This window comes from Corvus cornix, chromosome 5 (assembly GCF_000738735.6).
Source record: "Corvus cornix cornix isolate S_Up_H32 chromosome 5, ASM73873v5, whole genome shotgun sequence".
Classification (NCBI taxonomy): domain Eukaryota; kingdom Metazoa; phylum Chordata; class Aves; order Passeriformes; family Corvidae; genus Corvus; species Corvus cornix.
The window spans coordinates 49452683-49478516 of NC_046335.1; the positions used below are offsets into that span (position 1 = coordinate 49452683).

Here is a 25834-nt window from a genome sequence, read left to right on the forward strand (position 1 = left end):
TGACTTGATGGTGATGAGAAACATTTTTGTGGCCTGTAATTCCATATCCATCAGCTGCCCTTTCATCTCTTCAGATTTCTGTCAGCTCTCCATGGATGTACAAGGTGTTTTTGTATAAGACCATTCATAAATCATACTTACTTTCTACTTTTCTTTTGCCAGTTTTCACTCTTGTCCCATTTCAGTAACCTTAGAGATCACTGGAATCACATAGAAAAATCTATTTTGGTGGCCTTTCTACATGCTTGGAGAAGTAAAGGCTGGAAAAGACTCCTCAATCCTTATTTTAGGGAAGGTGTTCTTCTCTGGGGGGTTCTTAGGTTGTAAATTTTTCTATTATGTATTTTCAAAAGATGTTTTCACTAGATATGTGTATCAATTTGAGAGGTTAATATTCTAATGCACTGTTTCTTTGACTATTTATTATACCATTAGTGTTCCACTGAGTTTGTAATACAAAGTGACCAGAAGATTTCTGGTTTCCTCTCTCTTGTCCTGATGGGACAGGATAAAAAAAGCAGTAAGAAACCGTTTAAACAGATATAGTGAGTCTTCACAGAAGCATGTAAGTTGTTATAGCAATTGCTGGTGTCTAGGAACAAAAAGTTGCCAAAGTCATCTTACCTAGTGTTAGGGCATGTTATATTCTCTTTTCATTAAACTCATAAGCTGGGTTCACATATTAACTGTGCAAAAAAATGTCTTTTCTTAGGTGCAGCTTCCTTGAATAATTAATTAGTCTGTGATGTGTCTCTGGTATGGGCTTGGGGTGTCTTTTTTCTGTTTTTTAATATTTACATAAACATTTTTACCTGGAACCTTACCAAAAAGAAAAATCCCATTAACCAGTAGGGCGATCTGTTGATATTTAAATGGGCTATGTTGCACGTGCAGTTTTTGGCACTTTTTGGCAGCACATGTGCGTGCATTTGGGATGTAGCTTGGGCTGTCAGTATTGCACACGCACAGTCACGAGAACATCTGGTGCCTCCTGAGATAAGAGTAACAGAGCTGCTGTTTCAGGTGAGGTGTGCCTTGGCTGCTGTGATGTTCTGGTGGTGCTCTGTTGTGTTCCATTGCCTTAAAGATTGTCAGGAAAATGAAATGCCATTGTTTAGTTACATCTGGCCTCAGTAATGTTTATACTGCATTGCAGAAGAGGGGAACTTCAATGTACTAATAATTTGCAATAAATTGTTTCTGAATTTTGAAAACTAAAATTGTGACTGGGATTAGATTTTGTGAATTTTGGCACTTTTCTTCTCATTATTTGGAATCCAGAATGCTACTTCATGCTGTTAATACCTGCTGCTTTTCAAAAATAACAGTGGCATCACAAACATGATAATATGGCAGGATGGCTTTCTTTTTTAGTACAGTAAGTCACAGACACGGTCTCTGGCAGCCAAATAAAGAATAGAAAATAGGGAAGAAATAGCACTTGTAGTTCAGAATAAGGAGGTTTTGGTGGATTTTTTATTATGCCAGCCATTTATAGAATAAGATTTGCATACTGTGCTTCCAAAAAGAGTACTATGGGGTAATAATAATACATGAATCGTTATTTGGGATATAAAAGAGTAGATCTTACAAAAATAAATAATAATGAGGGAAAATAAGAATAATAAAAGCAGTGAAATGATGTCAAAGCAAGCAGAAGAGGTAGGATGGTTAAGAATAAGGCAGGCTGTTGAAGACTTAAAGGATTTAAAGGAAAAAGGTGACATGTGAACTTGAAGCTAGGAATGAAATGCAATTTGGCTGAACTGTGACTCTGTGTTCCCCAACCCTGTAGATCATGCTGTGAATGATTAAAGTCACTGCTCTTGATTTATCACACTTCTGCTTACTACGGGAAACTTGAAAGACAGGGATTCCACATCATTTCAGGGAGGGATCTTAAAATGCAGAGAGATTTCTGTGGGCTCTGCATAAATACTGAACTATGTACTTACTGAGTGATTTTCAAATGTCTTTGTTATTTTGATCGCTTCTGTTGCTAACAATATGGAACAGGATGGAGAATCATTCATTTGGGTTTATTTACATCTTCAAGAGAACCAGAACATTTTTCCTACCTTAGCAGAATTTCTTAGAACCTAAATAGGAGATGACTTGACAAATCTGCTCCTTAAAACTAACTGAAGCTGTTGTGGTTTTGTGGTCTTTATCCTGTATTTTCTGTCCTCTCTTTCAGGTGGCCAGTGCTTCTCTTGGGGATGGAACGAACACGGGATGTGTGGTGATGGAACAGAAGCAAACGTTCGTGTCCCAAAGCCAGTCAGAGCTCTTGGCTGTGCAAAACAGATCTTGATTGGATGTGGGGCAGGACACTCCATGGCTCTCTGTCAAACTCCACAGTAGGCCCAGCACACCTGGAATCATAACATCATGGATGTGGGTGGACATCTTTGGATTGTGTAGCTCAGAAGCGCTACAAGAGAACTGCCCATGATTAACACGGTAGTTGGAAAGTGCAGATGTTTTTCCTAAATCCAAAAGGAACAACTGTGCATAAAAAGCTGTAATATCTTCAAAATTGTTTCCTTTGCTCTCGCCACAGGAATCGACTTTCTTACCCACAGATAGAATTTCAGACATACAATTCTGCCTTGATGCAATACAACTGAAGACAGATTTACATTTTCTTGTTCTTCTGAGAAGTCTTTGAGGAAGAAACCGACTGATTAATGGCTTAATGGTGTATAAGTTCGGTCTGAAGAAGTGGTCTGAGAAGGTGGTCTTTTGTTATTGTGTCTTTACATCATGATGTGTTGCACCTGCCATCTTCTACTGGAGTTGTGAGCTCCCAGCAGCTCAGAAAATCGTTTGTTTCACAAAGTGAACATGACTAGATGCATACACACATTTTAAGCAGAAGATTAGGATTAAAAGAAAAAGAAAGCAATATCATTTAGAAGGCTGGCAAAAGGGGAAAATGAGGCCCTTTTGAACTAGCTTTATCTTGATTAAACTGTGAAAGGAGCAGTATTTCTCATGGATTACGTTCTGTGCCGGACATCAGTTTATTATAGATTTACAGGGATGCAGATCTGCATGAATTGTCATTAACTTGCAAACCAAATCTGAAGTTTCTGAAGCTACTGTTTAGAGAAGGAAAACTTCTAAGAGCTATTGGAAACAATCAAAAAGTTCTTATCAAAGGGCATAAGTCAGTTGTAGCTGTTGAGGACAGCTTGATCCAGTGCAGCTCCTGTGTTTCCAGCTGCCTTGGAATAGGAAGACATCAAAATCTAACCAGAAAGATTTTACAAGTTCTCCAGCCTAAAAGGCAGACCAAAATGCTCCTGATAATTTCAGGTTAGTTCTCACTTCTGTTTTGCAGCCCAGCTGAGTTGCTGTTCACAGCATGCCCACAGTACTTGTTCCAGGTGGGGGCTTGACAGAGAACATAGGCCTATCACTTGTTTTAGTAGGAGAAAGGAAAAAGTGTAAAATGAGATGTCTTTGGATATTATTAGCTGCCTGTGTTGAGCAAGATTTTGGAAGCTATTTATAAAACTGGTTTTTTCCACACAAATACAGTGGATGTCGTTAAACTGGATGTTTACCACCCACAATACTTATATTTGCTGTGGTATTCAATGTATTTCAAGTTCTAAATATAGAGAATTCTACTGTGTGGTAAATGCCCCTTTTAATGAGACCTACTGTTGCTAAACAGGGGTTTAATTTTTAAAGCAGGCTTGCCAGAAAAGAGGCCTTACAGAATTACAAAATGCTCAGAGGAAGGCTCTTAGGAAATAGGACAGGAAGACTTTCTAATGATGTATCAGCTTACACATGAAAGGGAAGGAATTAAGGTGATAATATGGGCTGCAGGGGTTTTTTCACCCTTGGTTTTACAGCAGTTATAGTTCTCGGCTTCATTTTCAAAAGTGTTTTATTTTTCTATTCAATGGATGAGAAACTTGAGCAGACTATGAAGCTGATTTTAACTATTACAGATACCAAAAGAATAATCAAATGGGACCTCTGCAAAAAGTGTAGAATTGAGATTTCTATTGTAAAGTGGGTTTTTGTTTAATCCATGGCAATATACTGTTCCAAGCTGCGACCTCTTGCACTTTTAATTATCTAAGTTGCTATTTATTGGCTGTTCTCAATGCCACTTTCTGGATACCAAAGCTTCTCTATTATATGAACTGAACAGTTTCTCATGCTTTCTTTGACAGTCCTGTCTAAGGTTTCTGCTTTGGATTTCTACAAAATCTGTGTACCAAATAAATATGTTCTCTTGTTTCAGTAATTATCTCCTCTAAATAAGTCTGTTCCTTGATTAATCACAGCCAATATGTGCCTTACATGAGGTTTACTGGACTGGACATGTTTTGACTGCGTGTGCTGTTGCTGCAGTTCATTGCAGAGGAGTCCAACAAGTTATGTAACAAATAAATGTGAATTAGATATTTGAAATGTTTTTCTATTTTTTCATGCCTGTAACACGAACACACTTTTGGAACACAAAGAATGATTTGGGGTGATATGGTGAGGAAAGAAAGGAGTACGTCAGTTCGTTCCTGGTCCTGATCTGGTGTTTCATATCTGCATCTGATCTTCATCTTTGAAAGGCAAGAACTGCATTTTTCTCTCCTTTGTTGTGCCTATATAGCTTGAAAACTTTGGGAAGTAATAACTTGTCTTGACGTAGTGAGTGCTTTGTCGTCAGTCAGGGCTTCTAGGTGCTGCTGTAGTGCAGAGAATGAATAGAATTCATTGTAGAAGGTACGTGGCTGAATGTCTTAACCAAGTTGCTGCTCATTCTTTCAGAAGAGAATGCCCTGTTTTGTATGCCAGTGGCTTTGTTTGCAGAATAAAGCACTGTACAAAATCAGCTATGGCTTTCTCTGTGAGGAAGGGAGCACACAGTGAAAAGTGGAAGAAAACACCTTTCCATGCTGGTGTTCAGAGCTTATGACTGTTGCCTGTTGCCATCCTGATGGAGAAGGTCAGTCTCTGCAAAGCAAAATGCAGACCCAGTGCTGTGGTTCATAGAGTTCTTTAACGGGTCTTCTGTGATAAGCAAAGCAAGAAGCCTGTTACATAAGCATTCTGCTTTCAGGTTCAAATGGAAATAAAGTTTCTAATATATATCTATATATTTACAAAAAGACACTGGAACAAGTTAAGCAAATGTCTGTGCAGCTGCTCTCCCCTCCCATTTTCTGAAGTTAAGCAAACCTGCCAGTAGTGAGCTGACATTAATGAGGGAGAACAAGTTGTGAACTGTTGACCTTAAGTCCAGAGAATTTTCAGGCCCTTGGGTGGAGGAGAGGGAGGAGGAGAAGAAAGCTATTGTGTGCCTTTCTGTTATTTGAAGTCCTAAGAGATCTGCAGTTGTTACTCATGCAACCTCCACGTGCACCTGTGCAACACACTCCTGTTCCATTTTGAAGAATGTTGGTAGGATGATGTGTGTTTTGTGTCAGAAGTTTCTGTCTCCTGGGGGATTTTTTTGGGCCACTTGGTGGTCACTGGTGTTATTTGACTCGGTGTGGCATTCTGAGTGACCTGATGCTTTTGTGCTCAGCGTGCCAGGCCCTGTATTTGAGTATGTTCATTTGAAAGATGAAAGATGGTTTGCCCAGTCACCACTTCTTACATGACACTGACTTCTCTATCTGCATCTTGGCCATCCTTTTGGTGTCTAACTAGTCTTGCCATCTGCAGTCACCACAAAGGTCACTTCTAAATGCTTGGCAGGAGCTTTTGTTCAGCTACATATTTTGAGCAAAGAGAAATTGTGGGGAGAGCGGGAGGGAGAAGGTGATTTGATTGTGCTTTTTATGGCGTGTTTTGAGTCTTAGAGATGTGAGAGTTAGAGATGAGGATGGAAAACTGATGAAGGAGAGCAGTTGAATGTACAAGAGAATGGTGACCATGGAAAAATATTTAAATGAATGGCAATAGAGAGCCTGATACAGTCAGCTAAAACATAGGGAAAAGGAGGGGGCAGACAGCTAAAATACAGCTCCTGAAGATGGAATAATCTCATGGCGTAACAGCATTCCAGCCTGCCAGTGTGGTGGGAGTGAGATGAGAGACAAACTATTCTATTTCATGGATGATATTGGTCCCCCTCTTCCACTGTTTATTTATAATAATGTGAATTGTTGACTTGCAATGTTTGGGTTTTTTCTCACTCATAGCACATCTTGACATTTCCAGTTCTCTCTCCAGCTGAAACAGCAACATCTGTCCTCACCTTGCAGACTCCGAAATATTTTGATCAGGCCTCTGATCTAGTCCAGCATTTAACCAAATACTATTTTTTCCATTTCATTCCATGAACTCTGTATCTGATTTAAGCAAGACTTAAGTAATTTTGGGACTTCCAGTTCCTTTTTCCCTTTGTTAGAAATCAAGATGATGACAGATCTTGGTCACTCTGAGCAATGTTGATATTTTTATGGTGCAAGGTAAGTTTTATGCTTTTTCTTCTAGTTAGATATTTTCTTGAAAAGGACTCCAGTATTTTTTATTTGAGTCCTGCTTATGCCATTTACTACTAGCTGAAAATTTCAAAGGTTTGGAATGGATACAGCCTGGGATAGAGAATCACTTGTGTGGTTTTGATTGTGGTTCAAAATGTGCACAGTAGAAAAGTGGCGCTTGCATGGAATTTGCTGACAACTCCAGCTGACACAAAAATAATTGGCCACTTCAACTTTTTACGTATCAGTATCTTGATGCACGTGCAAAGGAGAGATAGTACATACTTTGTTCTTTTCCTTTAGCTTTTGTGCTGTTCTTATTTCCCAGTAAATGCTAATCTTGCGTGTTTTGCTCCATGTTAGAAAGAATAATAGTCTTGAATTTAAATGCTTTGGTTTTATGGAAATATAACTGAATATAACTGAAGATGTAGGTCTGTATCGTATGTGCCTTTGAAGTTAATTTGGAGAAACTGCATGTGTAAAGCCATTGTTATTTTGTAACCCATTTAGATGTTAAACGACTGAAGTCAGGCACATTCTTGAGCTATTTGGGCATTTCATTCAGGTTCATCAGTTAGTTGTCTCAGCATTCATCTGTTTTTAATGCAGCAGCAGTTTTTACTCATCAGTGCCTCTGTAAAACATCAAAATAGAGTATGTGACTGAAAATATTCAGCAGTGAAAATAGTCTCTATATTTGAATCGTGGCCTGGATGAACCACGTGTTTCCTTGTGGGAGAGTGAGGAAGCATAAATTTAGAGTATTGGGAGAACACATTCTTCAGCTTCATTGGAAACAAGAGCAACAAAGTAGTCATTCCTGAATAAAAGCTGGCTGAGGGGTGAGAAAATGCAGGGGTGACATTTATTTTGCAAACTTTTCTCTGGCATTTTGATTTTGTGACATGTTGGATTTTGTCTCATTTCCAGATGAGTCTGTGCAGGTTGGGAGGGGGTGGAGTGTAAGTCCAATTCCTGTGTTGGCCCTCAGTTCATTTCCAACTTCCTCATCTATTTCCAGGCTGCTTTGCCTGTAGACCACCTGATAATCCAGATACTATGCAGTCTTGGGGGGGAGTTCTGTCTTCAGGTCTTGAAGGAATTGAGACTTTGTAAGTGGAGTTTCAGAGTTTCAATTCAATATTGTTCCAGTACTCCATGGTCTGGAGTCTTTTAAGTCCTTTAAGTCTAGCAGACTGCGTTTTTACTTTTTTTGTATTTAGAAGCGAGGCCAAGAATTGGGAGATTTTTAATATTCTGACAAGATTTTAGGTTTTGGCTGCAAATGTCAAGCAAGTTTAGCCTTTGTTTTGTTTTTACTGATTTGAATGCATGAAGACATGTGGGACCTAAACTAGGGCAGCAGAGGAGTTGCCAATCAGTAATGAAAATGCTCTGTCATTTTAACTGTGTGGGTGCTTAATAATTTTCCATAATAATCCTCTGCTTTAAAGTACAAAAGAAAAGGGATTCCTACGGGGGCATTGTGTTCTTCTGCAGACAAGGAAGTATGGCATCTTTTAAATAATGCAGAGATGCTTCTCTCCTCTGGTGCCTTAATTCTGAGTAGATAGATTATAATAACTATTCCTTCTTAAATATGGCTTTTCCTCTTTTGACATCAGAACACTTTAAAAAGAGGATAATGTCACAGAAACAGAAGCTGAGGCACAAAACATTGAATTGCCCCAACCAAGGTAACCCAGCTTGTCCACAGGGGAGACTATAAGAATAAAGTTCCCATTTCCTGAGTCCCAGGCCGAAGCTCTACCTGCTAGGCTAGTGGTTCCTGATGATTATTTTGGGTAAGTCTCACTGCTACTCTTTCCCTCTTTCCTTGCTTCTCTTTCCCACTCACTGCCGATTGCTGTTTCCATTGCTCCTGCTTGCATAACCCATTTTCCAAACTCATCCCGTGTCCTTCTCATTTCCCACCTCCTGAGCTACTGCTGCCTTTTCTCCAGTCACCCACTTGCAATGACACCACCCCAGCAAAGCGTGGCTCCTACTGAGCTGCTTTCCCTGGGCTCAAGCCTCGTCTGCTGTTGTGCTGGTGTGACTCACAGTCAGCAGCCTCTGCACAGACTGTGTCATCCCTGCTAAGCCCTTTGAGTCCAGAGGCAATGCAGGTACCTCAGAGTGACAGCTGAGCTAACATTTTGCCTTTTGCTGCCCAAGGAATCTCCAACGTGGGCAGTAGGAAAAACAATGGAAGCCTTGGAGCACGTGCTCTTAATATTTGGTACCTGGAGATGTTTGGACCTATGCCCTTACATGAAGTTTTTTAAAGTTCAAGTGACTGCTGAGAGTTGAAAACCTGGCGTTGCCAGGATGGGCCAGGGAAGATATCTTGTTAGAGCATTTGCTTTGTCAGATAAAGAAAGTCAAGAGATGCAGTTCTGGATCCGTTTTCTAGCTTTCAGTTCAATTTGAATTCAAATCTTGTTCCTGATTGCAAAAAACCATTTGTGTTTCCCTAAGAGAAAAATGGGGCATTTATAGTCCTAGATGAATGCAGAGGCTTTGGGACTCCTGAACAGACAGGTATTTTTTGCCCAAATTCAAGTAAGTGAATGACTTAAAAATAACCTGCATAATTTAAGCATGTTTTCATGAAGTGAAGGTAGTTTGTGTGTGAGCTCAGAGGCAAAGCTCCTTCCAGGATATATATGGAAAACAGAGAAGTAGGCTGCCTTGTTTTGAAACTATGAAAGGGATATGCAAACTGGCAGGGTAACATCTTCAGGATATCTTTTTTGTAAGCAGCTCTGTGCTCAGTTCCTTTTTGAATGCTCTTGCCTTAGCCCTGCTTGCTCTCTTCTGTATTTCAATCTGCTCATTTGTCCTAGCAGCCATTTGTTTCAGTGATGTATTTTCTTTTTGGCCCTGAAACTTTAAGGAGAGACGAGGCAATTTACATGAAAAATCACTTTATCCAGATTAATGACTGCTGCACTTGACTGTTATTCCAGCGGTTTTAGCTAGATGATTTTTTTTTTTTGTTGGAATGAGAAAGCAGAAACCTCTCCTCAGAAATTTCTTCTATCTGAAATTGCAATTGTGGAGACATATCAGGTTGGTCCAGAAAAAATGAGTAGTTCCTTCATGCAGTCAGAGGAAAGGCTATATGTGTAGAAGGTGTGGTTGAGCTGTGCTTTAAATGTTAGCAAGTAATAAGCCACTAATTGCCAGTGGGTTCAGATGAGGGGCCAGCACTGGTTCTTAGAGCTGGGAAATGACTGCTGAAAGCTGAGTTTACCAGGGAGGAAACACAGATGTTCATTTCCAGCAGGAAACAGGCAGAGTATAACTGAACTGCAAAACCAACTTCTGCTCGTATTGCAATGGTGGGAACTCAGAAGTAACTGGTGGCATTACTGAAAGCCTGAAGCCAGAATCTACCCACATGTGTAGGTCTAATGCTTTAATAAAGATATGTACCTCCTGTAGGGAGAGAGGGCAGGCTTGAAGGAATTAATACTTTAATCATAATACCCAAGCAAAAGCTCCTTAACTGCAAGGCAGCTGGGAGGATGTGGTAAATTTCTCTTAGGATTCAATGCAACAGCTTCTTAGATCTTCCACTTCTCTTGTTTCCCTCTCTCCCTGTGTTGTCAGAGCTGTCACTATTGTGCAAGGAGAGCTCTGGGGTCAAACAGATCTTAAGCTTTAGAGCGTTTCCTGAAGGGCAGTGGATGGGAAGCATGATTCTGTTTCTGAAGGGTTTATAGAAGTCACCCAGAAGACATGGTTACCTCAAATCAGAATGAGCAGAGAGGAGAGCCTAAATGAAAATGGGAGTGGGGGAGCTAAAAACGTAGCACAGAATGACAGTTGTACCCAGCCTGTTCTCTAAGGCTCAGATATATGCAAAGTGCAGTGAAAGGTGAAGACCTACATGGGATTTACAGGGCTAAATTGTTGGTATTCCTTATGGTAATGGAGAATTAACACTGGGCCCTTGAGTCAGTGTTAAATAAAAATTGGGACAGATAAATCTATTTCTGGATTCTTAATACATTATAAGAGGAAAAGTTGTTCATTGAGCAAATCCTGGATGAATCTGGATTTTACCTCTGAAGGTAAGAAATTTATCTTCTGAGAATGACGACATAGAAACAGTGTGAGGAAAATTGTTCTTGGGAGAAACTAAGGCAGAAATCAAGTACATAATGCAGTATCAAGGACTACGAAGGAGTTTTCTAATTTTGTACAGTCAGATTATCAGCCTTTCTTCTATTCCTAAAACACAACTTGAGGTCTTCCTTGCTTTTCTTTTGGAGTAGAGTTTTGTGACGACAAGGTCCAGCTGTAGTTGTGGTTTTTGTTTATAATTTAGCACTTACCAGAACCATGAGTGTATCTTCTGGGTTTTTTTGGGTTTAATCTCTATTTCCTCCAGACTGTAGGGATACTGTTCCTTTACATTTCCATTTCCATCAGCAGTTGCAGATGCTGCAGATTGCCAGCTCTTTTGAAGTTCCTCACATGAGGATAAAGGTGTATATCCTTCCTTTATAGAAGTACTTTACCAAAAATGCTCAGGCAACTAGAGTGCTGTTGGCACATAGTCCATAGCTGTCATTTGTAGCATCTAAAATGAAACTTAATCTCATTGTGTTTCTCAGTTCTTACTGGTGCATGTTTTGTGTGGCAAATCAAGTGCGACTCGAACACCTGGATTTCTTTCAGTTTCGTATCAGGTGGACTGGTGTGGTTCAGTGAAGAACAAGTGAAGGACGGGGCCCAAAGAAGTAAGAAAAACTGAATTCATTTAATCAGCTAAAAAGACAAACATTTATTATTGTTGGGGAGGGAAAAGGAAGATACCTAGATCATTATAGGGGTTTTCAATCTTCCCTTGTAAAATTACTAATGGTGTGAATTCTTTAGACATTGGTTGTATCAAGTGTTTGCAGGCTTCATTTATTATCTACTAACCAATATTAGCATTGTAGAACCAAAGCAATACCAAGCTTTTCTCCTACATTTCTGTTGAGAACACTGTATTTATTCAAGATTTTAGAAGCAAGTCTCTGGAAACCCCTGATTGCTTCAGAAAAGGATTCCCCTTTACACTATACAGCAGGCACTGAAACCATGATACAAAATTTATTTTCATGCTAGAATTGTTTTGCATAACATTGTGCATGCATTTTACTCAGTACTAAATTGCATACAATGCTGTTGTCTTGTTTCTTAAACTTTGAGACCATTTATACTTGAGTATTTTCCTGATTTTGTACTATAAGTCCCAGTTTTAAAATAACACCTCTTTTGTTTAAAATTCATACTGATTACTTAATATGAACAATTTATGAAGGGTCTTTACGTTGGATCTATACATCAATAAAATACAACATAACCAGAGCTGGAAAATTAACCAGCTGTTACTGTCAGGTCCGAAGGAAGGTCCCATGTGTCACAAGCATGCCAACAAAAACAGACAGGAAAAAGTTTTTCTTATTTTTATACACTTCTAGTTGGATTAAAAGTTCTTGATTTCCACGTCGGTGTGATGAACTGTGAAGGCGTGGTCAATATGACCGATGACTGCCTGATTGCACTTTTTAAAACCATTACTCTGTATCTTGTATACAAAAAGAAGCGATCCATAGCAAAGAAATGTACAGTTTTATAATGTTTTACATTTTGGCTACAACAATGTATGTAAAAGTAAAGAGCTTTGAAAGAAAATATATAACTTTGCTTTTTTTTTTCTTTTTTCTCCTTAATCATACATTTGCAGTGTTTCTTGTGTGTGTGTTGTTTTGTTGGTTTTTTGGTTTTTTTTTTTTTTTTTCATTTTCATTTTTGTCTTCATGCAAGTCATGCTATGGAACAAAAAAATAGATTAAAAAAAAAAAAAAAAAGATCTTCTACAGTTTTGTTACATTTTGGCCGTAGAAAAAGCCTGCATCTCTAGTACAACTCCAGAACCACGAAGAATCATCCATAAAACCTGCATGGAGCGAGTTAACTTTGTCCAAATGAGAAGGTCTTCTATGCCTGCACAGTTCCACAGAGATGTTTATTAGCCATCAATGTTCATCTCCATCTTGCCTTGTCAGGTCACTCTGACTGCCTCTGTTGGCATATATTTAGCAATGACTGGACTTTCTTTGCAAAGATCTGCATGTAAAGAATACAATCAGTACTTGAGCTTCTTTCCTGCGCTTTTCACATCAAGCTCGGCATCTTAGTGTTAAAGGAAGGAGGAAAAGGTGAGATAGCTACATGCAGAGGCAGCCATATTCTTCTTCAACAGGATTTTTTTTCCCATGCAGTCAGCCAGACTGAGACCTCTCTACAGTGTGTCTGAGTATTGCTTTCAGCTTAATGTAGGTGCCCATGCAAAGTTTCATCCTACTGTGCTTGTTTGCTCAAACTCCTGCAGGGTTCCTATGGCTCAAAAATATCCTGAGAAAAGCAAAATCTTCCATCGTTGGCATGTTTCAGCATCGACTAAACGCCTAACCCATTCCATACAGAGCCAGTAGATCCACCATTAGCCACAATAAGCATATACTAGCAGGATGCACCAGGAAGGAAGCCATCTGGTGCATCTACCCTTCGTCCTATGTACTGATACCATGCAGCACATATGGCCCACCAGTACTACGCCAATGCCTGCCTATTGTCATCTGAGTGCTGTTTAGGAGTGCTGTCACCTAAGCATCAGAAGTAACACCGTTTCCAGCGGGTGCTACTGTGAGACATTGCATCTTCAGACTTAGTCACCTGGACTATATGCAACATCGCATAGGCTAATTGAAAGTAAAGCTTTTTAGACCATTCTCTGCTACTGATCCATGCTACAAAATAGATGGGATGGGAGACCAAGAACGTCTCACTGGGCTAGGAGAGCTGTAGGGCGCAGACACTGAGGATAATCCTATCGCTTTTCCACTTATGCCAGCTATGCTGTTAAGGCTCCGTGACATTTCGTAACCTTCATTTAAAAGAAAAATGCAAAGTACAGCATTGGATCAATGACAGAATGGACTAAGAATGAGGTCAACATTGTAGCCAGTTCAATAGCATCTGCATGCATGGACATGCCGAGAGTAGTATCGCTTGCAACATGACTCAGAAGGCCGTTGAAATACAGAAAAAGTTTAAAATATATACATTTAAAAAAAAAAAAATCATCATTTCTCAAGATGGTCAGGCTATGTAATTGATCCTACAGGCAGCAACATGGTTGTACCCTAAAAAAAAAAAGAGTCAGTGGGAGGGATTTTCTATGTCTCCGTCATACACTCACACATACCTCTCCCTTCCACTTCATGCATTGTGACCTCAGGCAAAATTAAGGTTTGTGGTATCTTTGTGGGGCAGGAGGGGGAAAAGGCAGCAAAATCCACAGAATTTAATGTGTTGCTATAGAGATACTACTCCTTTGTTCTCAGCATTAAAAAAAAAAAAAAAAGAAAAAGAAAGAAAACAAAATTGCATGCATTCAGTTTCCCTCCCTCCCCCCCCCCCCCCCCCCCCTTCTTTTTCAGGCATGCATGTAAACAGCTCAGCAAGTGTACAGAGAGTTGCACAAACTATGGATGAAATTCTGTTGGAACAACAATTAAGATGCTCTCAACGTGTTTCAAACAGGCCAACAATATGCTGACGTATATTACTCTTTAGCCAACCAGCCTCTGTTTCATTCAGGAACGAGAGGCGGTTGCAGTGCATCGTGAAAACCATACATTCCCCATCCCAAAGGATGTGCCATTTGGAGTGTTCCCCTGATCCACTGGAACCACCTGAACTCGCCCAGGCTGAATGAATACGGCCAATGCTTATCCAATACAGAATCAAGTAAAACGCTTTGCTACAAAGGTAAATTTTAGAGGATATACTTTCATATGAAAGTCTTGTGGTCCTACTATATCTTTCTTGATGATAAGCTTTAGACTTATAAATACATACACTATCTATAACTGGCATTTACTATAACTATTGCCCATCATACAATGGCACATGGGAATTCTATTCTCCATACTCAGTGTATGGTTACGTCATACAATCTTTGCAGCTTTAAAATATTGACTCTATCTTATACTATATACAGTACACCAGTGGTAAACACTGATTTGAAGAGAGTGAGTTGTTTTCCAATTTTCCCATTCCTTATCAACTTTGATGCATATAGATGTAACTCTAATTTTGGGTTTATGTGGTTTCCTCGCATTAAATTATTTAAACAGTCTGTTTTAAGAAGGGAAGGTTTTTAAAATGTGATTTTACTTCTGTTGCTAAATAGATTATTCTGACCATTAGCAAACAAAAATGCAGTAACTTCTGAGAGAAGTCAGAAGTCTGAAAAACTAACTAATAATGATTTATTTATGAAAGGATTTTAGATGGATTGTTTTCTAATTTTAAGACACCTGTGCCAACAGATGTTCATGCTTTTCTTTCTCTGTTGAACTAACCAGCTATGAATATCCAAATATTTTGTTTTAGTGCTCTGTTAAGGTCACTGAATAGTCATTTCATATTTCTTGAGGATGTTTTGCTTTTGTGTTTTATCTATTCTGTCTGCCACCTCCAAGTCTGTGCTCCTCAGAGTCTGGTAAGCTCTGTGAGCTTTCCAAGTGGCAAACCTTCATTACTATGATACATTAATTGGTCTCTCCTTACAGGATGGGCTAATTTAAGGACATAGTAGAGCATTCCCTACTAAAGCTTCCTGCACCGGCTGGGGTGGAAGACTCGACTGCCTAGCATAGCTGCATGGGGTAGTTACAGCTCCTCAGGCTTTTCTTTCTGAAAGAAATAGGTTAGAAACTCCAAATGCAGACATCAGGTGGTGGTTTCCAGCCCAAACGTGCATCTCTACAGCAAGCGCACTATCGCGTGCTACAGCTAAGCTGACTTTCTCTCAGTTATTTAAACCAGTTGCTAACTACGTGGTTACAGGGCCCCAGCTACATACCCTTTCTTATTCCTCCATCAGGCGGGCAGGGATATTCCCCGGTTGATAAGAGGAAGCAGGGTCCATATCTCTCCCGAGTGCCAGAGCGGGTAAAGGGCAGGCCCTCATCAGGCGTAATAGCCTGGTCTATGTGGGGACAGTCTTCGTTTGCCAGCGCCGCCTTGGCCACCTCACCATTCAGTTTCGAATCTTCAAACATATAAGCAGAAGGCTATTGAAACACTATGCACTGTTTATTAGAGTTCCAGCTGCAAATTAAGGGTTCACAGCTAAAGACTTCTATAGCGACACTCTAAAAGGTAGCACATCTGTCCTAGACACTGTGTTCATGTGCACTGCACCAAAATAAAATCAAGTCTGTTAAGTGGGAGGAGAAAGAAAAGGTGATCCCATTAGGTGTGACAGCAGCCACCTGTACGTCCGCACTGAGGGGCCTTTCAGAAAGGGGTGTGCAGTGGTTCCTAGTCCTGCGAGCAGAAGACTGCGGTTAGAAATCACAGTATGTTTTCGCATGACATCGGATGGTGCATGGATGACCTGTTTGTCATGGAGCCTACTGTCACTCAGAGCTCTGGAGAGGCAGTGGACTGAGAGTTGTGTTCTAGCATTTGAGTATATTCTGTTTGTGCTGGTTTACACCTGTGTGCAGTATTACTGAGGGGGAAATTCCTGCTCTTCCCCTCCCCAAAATTTACCCAGATGGTTTTATAGCATTTCTGGTATCAGTCATGCAGAATGGCTGTACACGTTTTAGACACACAGAGTACATTACGTATGGAAATACGACAGCAGAACGTGGATTTAAAGAAAACCCAATCCATTTTCTGATGTTCTCCTCTGAAACACATACAGTATTTGCAATGCCAGCACAGGACACTACATACACAAAACACTACAGCAGGCCATGAATTTGGGAACTAGATAGAGTAAAATTTACTCTTGGCTGTAAATAATGAAAATAGGTTGTCAGATTTACTCATTTTGCTCCACACATTCCCATGAGGATAGACTGAGAATCATATGTTTTCTCTGTGTGACTGGTTTTACATTTATAAAACAATTTGAAGTGCTATTTAGTGTAGGATTTGTTTTAGGGTTTTAAAGTGCAAATTAGTGTATTGAGAATATACTCGAAATATGGCACAGCTCGCTATGAGTATTTTGGTTGCAGGGAAGGAAAAACAGTCAAAATGTGCTTTCTGAAGCTCCACAAATGCCGAGATATGTTAACTGAGTGGTACTGGCAGCATCCTACACCTCGGTTGCACAATGCTTATTACCTAGACACTGTAAGGCAATGGGTGATCCTGCAAGTCTTTAAGGAAAGAAACTCAATGGATAGACTTAATTGCGGTGCCTCTTCTACATTCATGTACTAGCTTGTTCTAAATGCTCTAATATTGTTATTTATTTTGCAATTATTTTGAAGCCAACTAATAAAACAAGCCCCAAAGAAAAAAAAATACAGTTAGGTAGGGTTTGGAGGTATGATTTTGATTCTCTGATGGACAACAGATGAGTAGAAGGCAAAAGTGTTTTCAAGTTATATTTGTTACTTTGCGCACACACACACACACACACACAGATGTATATGACACACACTATGCATCTATCATGCACCAGTAATTGCATTCTAGGCCTTTATTTTTCTTCTATTTAGATGTCACTGGTTTGTCACAACATAAACAGTCTTTGCTGCACATCTCACCTCTGCCTTCATTTTTCTCTGTGCAGAATCAGCCAATTATTTCCCCTGAGAGGTAGTAATGTTTTGTTTTGTTCCGTGAGCAATGAAATAATTAGGTGTCTCTCAACACATTTAAACACGTCGCAAAAGCTATAGGGGCATTTCAATACTTGTGGACACTAATTTCAATAGGATTCTAAAGTTTTAAGGTTCCACTGAGTTGCAATTCCTCTCTGTTCACAATAATCACTGCTATTTAATACACTCTGCACAAAAACCTGGCACGGCTGCCATAGAAACCGTGACACTGCAGGTACTGAGCCGTGTATTTAAAAATCACTTAACTGTGTTTGGGGAGAGCTGCAGTCCTCCTGGGGATGAGCAAAGAACTGGGCTGCTTCATAAGCCCCTACTGCTACAAGCTGATGGCTCTAATCCTGAAATGAGGGAGGCAGCTGAGTCAGCAGATCTCTGCATTGAAATCTCTGAGACACCCACTGCTGCTCCTGAGCCCAGGTTTGCAAATGAAATTGCTGGTGATGGAGGGTGAACTGGTCCATTTCAGGAGCTCTGAGCAGAGTGGTTGTGGGTCAGGCTGCTCACTGGTAACAGCCACTGATTCTTTTGGAAGCAGCCTGCAGGCTCTGTTGTGCTTGAATGGCAACAAAATTGACCTTCTTCGAATTAATTTCTTAAATTGCATTATAAATCTCTAGTATCTTGAGCTGGAACTTGCTCTTACAGCCCCTTCAGGGTCCCTTAGCACTGATGATTTTTCCTCCAAGTTTGTTAAAAATCCACAACCTTGTTATTTTATTTCCATTCAAGAGGAAGAGAACAGAGTAGCTGGAGATGTGGGCAAATTACTGAACTGTCCCTTGAACATTAGAGTCATGGGCCATGCCTTAGGGATCATATTCTGGATAGCAATGCTAATCCACAATGACAATTTGGGTGAATATTTAGGAAGCAGAGAAATTGCCAGCACAGAAGACTGCACCTATTGCTGATGTATATAAGTAAGCGCTAAGTTGAATAGTTGTGTTCCAAACCACTGGCTACAGCACCTAATTGTCTGGAGGTATGTGATTAGTCTGTTATGGAATAAAGAAAACATCACTGATGCCATCAGACCACAGTTAGAAGTTCCCATTGTTTTAACTAGCAGATTCACATGCTGAACAATTTTAGGAATAAGGTCTAAAGATGGAATGAAACTACATTATTTTACATTGATTTCTCAAGTTGCCATTTGCATGTTTGTTTTTTCCAAGATTGACCTTGTGTTTGAGAGAACTCCAGATAAAGAAAAACTATGCAAGCATTGCTGTCTGGGGACTCTGAGTCTAGTTATACTAATGACAACTATTTCTAGGTGCTTAACACTTCTAAGGGTTGATTCTGACCTGCCAAATTCACATGAGTCTTTCCATCCCTGCTAGCAGAATCTGAATTAGGCTTGTACAGCATTTTTTGTTTTTTAGGTTCTGTTCCATGAAGAGAAGTCAATATTATCATCTCTGCTTTACAGATGGGTAAAACTACCATGCAGTGAGGTAACTTGCCTGCTGCTATGTAAGAGGTTATTTACAACAAAATCTTCAGACTCTCAGCTTGGCACCTTATCTCCCTAATTGTCCTATCTGTGAATACCTAGCTAACTGCACCAGCTCAAAACATTCTCCTGCAGAGATTTGGCTAAGAGGCTGAAGAAAGTATTCCGCATATTTCCCAGGTGAGTAGTTTGTTTCACAACTACCTCATTTGTGTGATTTCCACTTGTTTTTTTTTTTCCCCTATCTCATCCCTCTTCATTTGCAGAAAAGTATATTAAAATTCCTTGTGTGTTTCCAAGCAAATGCTGGATTTCAAAATGGGGGGAAGAGATTCTGAAAAATATCCCAGCTTAGGAGAACTGCTGGATTTTGCATTAGTGTACTCTGCTTATTGTGGAGAAGCACTGTAGATCTGCCCATGTACCTGCTGCTCTGTGGCTCTCTCTTTTGCCACAGCACATGGTTGCAAATTGTCATAGTGGCTTTACCAGTGCTACTGGTTTTGATTATAAGCAAGATTCTGACACTGACTCTCCAGCTATTTGAACTGTATCTTATGTTCAAAGTATCAGTGGACATAATTGTATGATACATTTATTGACCTCAGTCTGTGCTTGGAAATGTGGCACTTGCACTGAAATGGTTCCTGCATGGGGAAAGTCATGCCAGTTCTCTTCCCCGGGGCAAATACTGCCATTCTCCAAACAAGAAACAAGTTCCTGGTCTACCCTTCTCACTGTACATATTGTCAGAAGTCATGTGTGGGTGAGGGATGGTGGCAATTCCCACTGCTTCCTCTCAGGATTGTAGCTGTGCCCCCCAACCCCCACCTCTTTCTCTCCCATGTGTCTACAGACCTGTGCAGTGGTCACTTATTCCAAAGACTGGGTGAGTTGAAAGGTACTCTCAGAGGGGATCGTTTCCAGTGTTTACAGGATCACTTTGACTGAAATAGGAGTGAAAGAACCCCCACAATTTGTAGCATGGTATCCAAGCATAGTTACCCATGAGTCAATATCTGAATACATGGACTGTGACAGATTCTTCCACACTGTGCTGAAGAATATGGGGGTTTCTCAGCTCTAGATCAGAAACACAGCAATTAAGAGACATAGTGCTGGTTTTTTTGGTCACATTAGGTCACTGACAATCTCCTCCAGAAGAACAGAGACTGTCTTCCTCCTACCCTTGTTTAAAGATCGAAAGAGACAAGGACACAGCTTGAGTGCCTACAGCTCTCATAAGTGGCCATTGGGTGACTTCAGAGCTTTGCAGCCTGTTAAAAGGGAAGGGTTTGACAGGCAGGAAGCAGGCAGGAGCAGCTGAAAACAGGGCCAAATGTAGTAAAGTAAGTTGTTCGAAAGATGAAGATCTTGCTGCTGGGGAAATCTTGTCTGAGTAAAGTTACATTTCACTCCCCCAACCCATGTACACCTAAAAATTAACCTACCACTTCTCTAGATCTCAACTGTGCTCTTATAGTCCTCATCCCAAACCTGGGACTGCCATTATTACTGTTGGTGGATAGTCCCACTCCTGATCAATTGAGTGTCCTTTGGTTCTTTCTCAGAACATGAGGGTCATTTTCATTTTAAACGTGCCCCTAACCCTAACACGCACAGTAGCTGCCTGAAGTGTTTAATGAAGAAGGATCTCCATGAGGTTCCCTAACAGCAGAGGCCTTTAATCCAGCTGGCTCACTGAAGAAGGTATTGGTATGTGTTCCATAAGTTAATTACTCTTCTGTATTTCAGTGCTGTCACACTCTCCTGGTGATGTAAAAGGGTTGTTACTGTGGCAAACATTAGCTGTGTCATACTCTGCTGGCAACGGGAAACTCTTCTTGGGATGATGGGTTTCCCTGGCTCTTGGGCTCGTGACAGAAAGCTACAAGAACAGGGGTGGCACGGCTGAGGTGAGGGTGGAGAATTGCTGTGCTCTAGCTTTTCTTAGCTACAAGCCTATTATCTGGAAGTGGGAAGTAGAGCAGCCGTGAGGCTGCTGGAGGACAGATTTTCCCAGCTGTCTTTATCTTAAAAAAAAAAAGCGCAAAGATTTTACACTCCTTTTTGCATCCTGGTTTTGCAGCATCACTTTTGCCTGACACTTCTTGTGCTAGGCAAATGATTATGATGAAGTTGAGAGTAGGAATTCAAGTATTCAAAGATATTTACTTTGATTTGTGGAGGAGTTAAGAGCTGCTTGTTGTCTAAAAATATCCATTGACTTTATATCCCTAGATTTCACTTCCCTAGTCAGCCAGCTAGGGAAGATACCTCACTGGACCTGTTGCTTGTGAAGAGAAGGACTTGTGGGTGATGTGATGGTTGGAGGCTGTCTTGGGCACAGGGATCATGAAATGATAAGGGTTTTGATTCTCAGAGAGTAAGGAAGGCGGATCAGCAGAACTGCTTCCACGAACTTTTGGAGGCAGACATTAGGAGCCTGGTTGATAGAGTGCCTTGGGAAGCAATCTAGAAGGGCAAGGAAGTCAGGAAGGCTGGACATCCTTCAACAAGGAAATCCTAAAGGCACAGGGACAGGCTGTCCCTTTGTGCTGAAGAATGAGCCGGTGATAGAAGACCTGCCTGGCTTAACAGGGAGCTTTGTCTGGAGCTCAGAGGGGGAAAAAAGGTGAGTTTATGACCTTTGGAAGAAGGGGCAGGCAGCTCAGGAGGACTATGGGAATGTCATGCAGGGAGAAAATTTGAAGGGCCAAAGGCCAACTAGAACTCAATCTGGCTACTGCCAAAAAAGACAATAGAAAAATTCTTTCTATAAATACATTGGCAACAGAAGGAGGGCTAAGGAGAATCTCCATCCTTTATTGGATGTGGGGGAAAACATGGTGGCAGAGGATGAGGAAAAGGCTGAGCTGAGTAATGCCTTCTCTGCCACAGTCTTTAATAGTAATGCCAGTTTTTCTCTGGCCCCTGAGCTGAAAGACAGGGATGGGGAGCAGAATGAAGCCCCCATAATCTAAGGGGAAATGGTCAGTGACCATTTAGACACACACAACTCTATGGGGCTGGGTGAGATCTGCCCAAGGGTACTGAGGGAGCTCATGGAAATGCTCACTGAGCCACTTTCCATCATTTATCAGCAGTCCCGGCGCACTGGGGAGGTTGGCAAATGTGATGCTGAGTAACAAGAGTGGCCAGAAGGAGGATCTGGGGAACTACAGGCCTGTCAGCCTGACTTTGGCACCTGGGAAGGTCACGGAACAGATTGTCCTGAGTGCCATCATACGGCACGTGCAGGACAACCAGGGGATCAGGCCCAGCCAGCATGTGTCTAGGAAACATAGATCCTGCTTGGCCAACCTGATCTTCTATAACAAGGTGACCCACTTAGTGGATGAGGGAAAGGTTTTCCACAGCATTCTCCTGGAGAAATTGTATGCTCATAGCTTGGAAAAGTGCACTGTTCACTGGGTAAAGAAGTGGCTGGATGGCTGAGGCCAGAGACTGGGGGCAAGTAGATTCCATCCAGCTGGCAGCCGGTACCAGTGGTGTCCCGCAGGGCTCAGGGTTGGGCCCAGTCCTGTTCCAAATCTTTATCAATGATCTGGATGAGGGCATGGAGGGCACCCTCAGTCAGTCTGCAGGCACACCAGCCTGGGTGGGAGTGTTGATCTGCTGGAGGGCAGGAAGGCTCTGCAGAGGGATCTGGACAGGCTGGATCCACGGGCTGAGGCCGATGGTGTGAGGTCCAACAGGGCCAAGTGACTGGTTCTGTCCTTGGGTCACAACCACCCCAGGCAGTGCTACGGGCTGGGGCAGAGGGGCTGGGAAGCTGCCCAGGGCAAAAGGAGCTGGGGGTGCTGGTGACAGCAGCTGAACATGAGCCAGCAGTGCCCAGGTGGCCAAGAGGGCCAAGGGCATCCTGGCCTGGATCAGCAATTGTGTGGGCAGCAGCACCAGGGCAGGGATTGTCCCCCTGTACTCGGCACTGCTGAGGCCACACCTCGAGTGCTGTGTCCAGTTCTGGACCCCTCACAACAAGAGAGACCTTGAGGGGCTGGAGCGAGTCCAGAGAAGGGAAATGAAGCTGGGGAAGGGCCTGGAGCACAAGTCCTGTGAGGAGCAGCTGAGGGAGCTGGGGGTGTTCAGCCTGGAATAAAGGAGGCTCAGGGGAGACCTTATCACTCTCTACAGCTGCCTGAAAGGAGGCTGCAGCCAGGTGGGGGTTGGTCTCTCATGTGACAAGCAACAGGACAGATGGAAATAGCCTCAAGTTGTACCAGGGGAGGTTTAGATTCGATATTAAGAAACTTTTCTTCACCAAAAGGGTTGTCCAGCATTGGAACAGGCTGTCCAGGGAAGTGGTTGAGTAACCATCCCCAGGGGTATTTAAAAGTTGTGTAGATGTGGCACTTTGGGACATGGTTTAGTGGTGGGCTTGCAGTGTTGGGTTAGAGGTTGGACTTGATGATCTTAAAGATCTTTTCCAGCCTGAAGGATTGTATTATTCAATGATTTCTCTCTGAGGTGTTGCATGGAAAGGAAATACTTACAGTTAAATTCTCAACTCTCTTGAGTTCCTTTAAGCCAAATTCCACTCCTGTTAGCAAGTTGTTTGTTTTAGTTGCCTGGATAGTGTTTACTCTGCATTAATATTCATTGTCCACTCATCAATTGCATCAGTATAAATCACTCTGTTCTTTTATGCTGGTCTTCATGGAAACTCTGCTGTGCTTCTTCACATATTAAGAGAGGGTCAGAGCATAACAGCAAATCAGGTAGTAAAGGAACTTCGCACTGAGACAAATATGCTTTTCTTGAGTTGGTACATGGCTATAGTGATTTCTGAGTTCCTGACAATTAAGAGTAATCAATAAAGTTCATGCTGTCCCTCTAGAAAATGATCAGAATGTCTATCAGCTACTTTTTACCATTCTTTAAAAATAGTTTATGGGAGTAATTGGGGAAGATTGTAAAGCGAAATGCTGTGCTCAGGACATCGTTCAGCAAAGTAACAATTATGCTTCTGTGCCAGACCATCTTTGGCTACAGAAATCAATTTTATAGGTTACAGAGCCTCACACAGGATTAAGAAACATGAATCCCATGGGTAGGGACTCATTTTTGTTGTCGTTTAATCAGGTCCTTAGAGTGAAAGGGATAAAACTATATTAAATTAGAAAAAGAATTATGGAGAAGATATATTAAACCACAGACAAAGGATGACAAAATGATGAAATGATGACTTGGAGAGTATGGAAGGAAGTATAGCATAGAGAAGAACAGCATAGAAAATACGGGTTTAGGCCTTTGAAAATGAGCAATGATATGTTGACATAGGCACCACTGGTTTTCAAATGAGAGTGACAAGAATCCTAGATTGGTAGGTTTGGGAGTGTTTTCTTCTGGAGAGTAATGAAAATTAATTTTTCCCATGCAGACTATCTGAAAAAAAAGAAAGTAATTTGACTAAATAGCTCTATTTTCATACCAAGTACTTACTCTTTGCATTAATACCTTGCATCAGGTTTTGTGTCACAACCTCAGTGAAGTTACCTATAGTCTGTGACATTCCTGGTTCTTTTGCAATAAAGAACTGTATTGTAATCTCCTCGGCTGCCCAACATGGAGCTCAGGTTGATGGGAATTGGAGAAAAACTTCACAGAATAAAATGTGACAGTCTGTAACATACACAAGTCGCAAGCAACGTACAGCAATAACAAGTAAATGTTAACAAACAGAGTGAAAGAGAGAAAGAGAAAAAAGAGAGAAATGTGAAGAACATGTAAAAGAATTAAGATTCCTATATCACAACTTCATTTTAGTTACCCCAATATGCTAAGGCCATTAAAATCAATATCTTTATCTAGGTACCTTTATTAGTTTCCTGATTTTTATATTACTGCATATTTTGAAAGTTGTTATGAAGCTCTTCTGAGTAGATCATACTGAAGGACTTCACACTGGCACGAGAGCAGAATTTAGTATGCTACATGAATTATGCAGAATCCTTCCAACCCAACCTACCTCTTCAACATTTACTCACCACCATGTCGACCTGGGTCCCTCCAGGAAGCCGTGTCCCCCAGGAAAGGCACTCCAGTGACGGTGGTGACTGTCTCTCCCAGTACTAACTGGGCCAACATAGTAACATCACTCCCAGAGAATATCACCCTTGAGAGGTACTACTTCTTGAAGTGAGGTGACAGTATGTTGGCTGCCTACCTACTGGTACTGCCAGAGAAGTACAGGAGCTCTAGGAAAGTCAATCCAGTGCATCTTGCTATTTGCAGGCATTATTGGATATGTGCTTAATGCAGTGCTGAGAACTGTTGCTCCTGGAAATCCTGCATTGCAAAGAGCTCTGGAAGATCCTTCCTAGTTTCATCCTGATCCTTCTGGGGGTTTACTTATACCTATCCTAAACATCTGAGAGTCTCACTAACACCAGAGGGGTTGTTGACAGGTCAGGTAGAGGTTGCAGAAAAATGCAGTCAGGTGAGTCATGTTACAATCTTATATTACTGCTCTGACTGAGGAATACAGTATGATGATCTGTACAGTATGGAAGGTGTCTGAGACATGGAATGTGGATGAATGAATACGAAGAACAATGACAGCAGGAATGGTAGAGTGCTTGTTATTTTGGCTTTGTGCTTATAAACAGACAAGCAAGTAAACAAAAGGCTTGGAGAAAATATCCAGCAAGTATAGTCCAAGAGGGATACAAGCAAGTGGACTGGGCACAGAACTGGAACCTCATACCCTACACCTTTTTGCCCCTGGCCTTTCGTAGTAACAGGTAAGTGATCTAGTGTTTAATTGTACTGCAGCAGAGATGCACTTGTTGCACAGAGGTGCCTTTTCTTGTATCTGTCCTGCAAACACCAACCATACTCCATCCAGCAGAAGGAAGAGATCCCAAGACTATCTCTCTCATATTCCAGGAATGCCTTCTGCACTGGATGGCATGGGAGCTGCAGTGGCAGGCATGTGCTTGAGAAAGAGGATTTACCATATTTGCATCTGGTTTGTGCTGGAGGATTGGCAGAGGCTGGCCTTATTTGGCTGGAGTGCTTGTATCTGTGTTTTCCCATGACTAAAAGTGCCTTGTGCTCATTAGGTTATTAAGGCATGAAAAGTCCTAAAATTTATTGTTTAGTTCTGCAATTGTTTTTTAGCTTAGTGCAGTCCTCTCCCTAAACACACTCAGCCTTGGCTCTGGCCCACA

The 25834-nt window shown here is 41.3% G+C and overlaps 2 protein-coding genes across 13 annotated transcripts in view; one reads left to right on the forward strand and one right to left on the reverse strand.

Annotated features, from left to right (window-relative positions):
• Positions 1 to 4855, forward strand: part of SERGEF (secretion regulating guanine nucleotide exchange factor) — a 143371-nt gene extending 138516 nt beyond the window's left edge. For 3 of the 7 annotated variants that reach the window (XM_010392351.4, XM_019281751.3, XM_010392436.4), the window contains one exon: positions 2198 to 4855. In XM_010392351.4, coding sequence (XP_010390653.1) covers positions 2198 to 2364 — 167 coding nt within the window. In that variant the 3' untranslated portion in view covers positions 2365 to 4855. The remainder of the gene's footprint in view (positions 1 to 2197) is intronic. The other 4 variants (XR_751043.2, XR_002043905.2, XR_751049.2 and 1 more) reach the window with 3 other exon arrangements.
• Positions 1 to 25834, reverse strand: part of KCNC1 (potassium voltage-gated channel subfamily C member 1) — a 125276-nt gene that overhangs the window by 6151 nt on the left and 93291 nt on the right. The window contains exons 3-4 of one of the 6 annotated variants that reach the window (XM_010392804.3): positions 15397 to 15585; positions 11214 to 12590 (exon numbers count right to left, since the gene is read on the reverse strand). The exons of 1 other annotated variant lie outside the window; for it this stretch is intronic. In XM_010392804.3, the coding sequence (XP_010391106.1) occupies positions 12526 to 12590; positions 15397 to 15585 (254 nt within the window). In that variant the 3' untranslated portion in view covers positions 11214 to 12525. Of the gene's footprint in view, positions 1 to 11213; positions 13670 to 15396; positions 15586 to 25834 lie in introns of those variants that run through there. 4 more of the 6 variants (XM_010392729.3, XM_010392890.3, XM_010392657.4 and 1 more) reach the window with 4 other exon arrangements.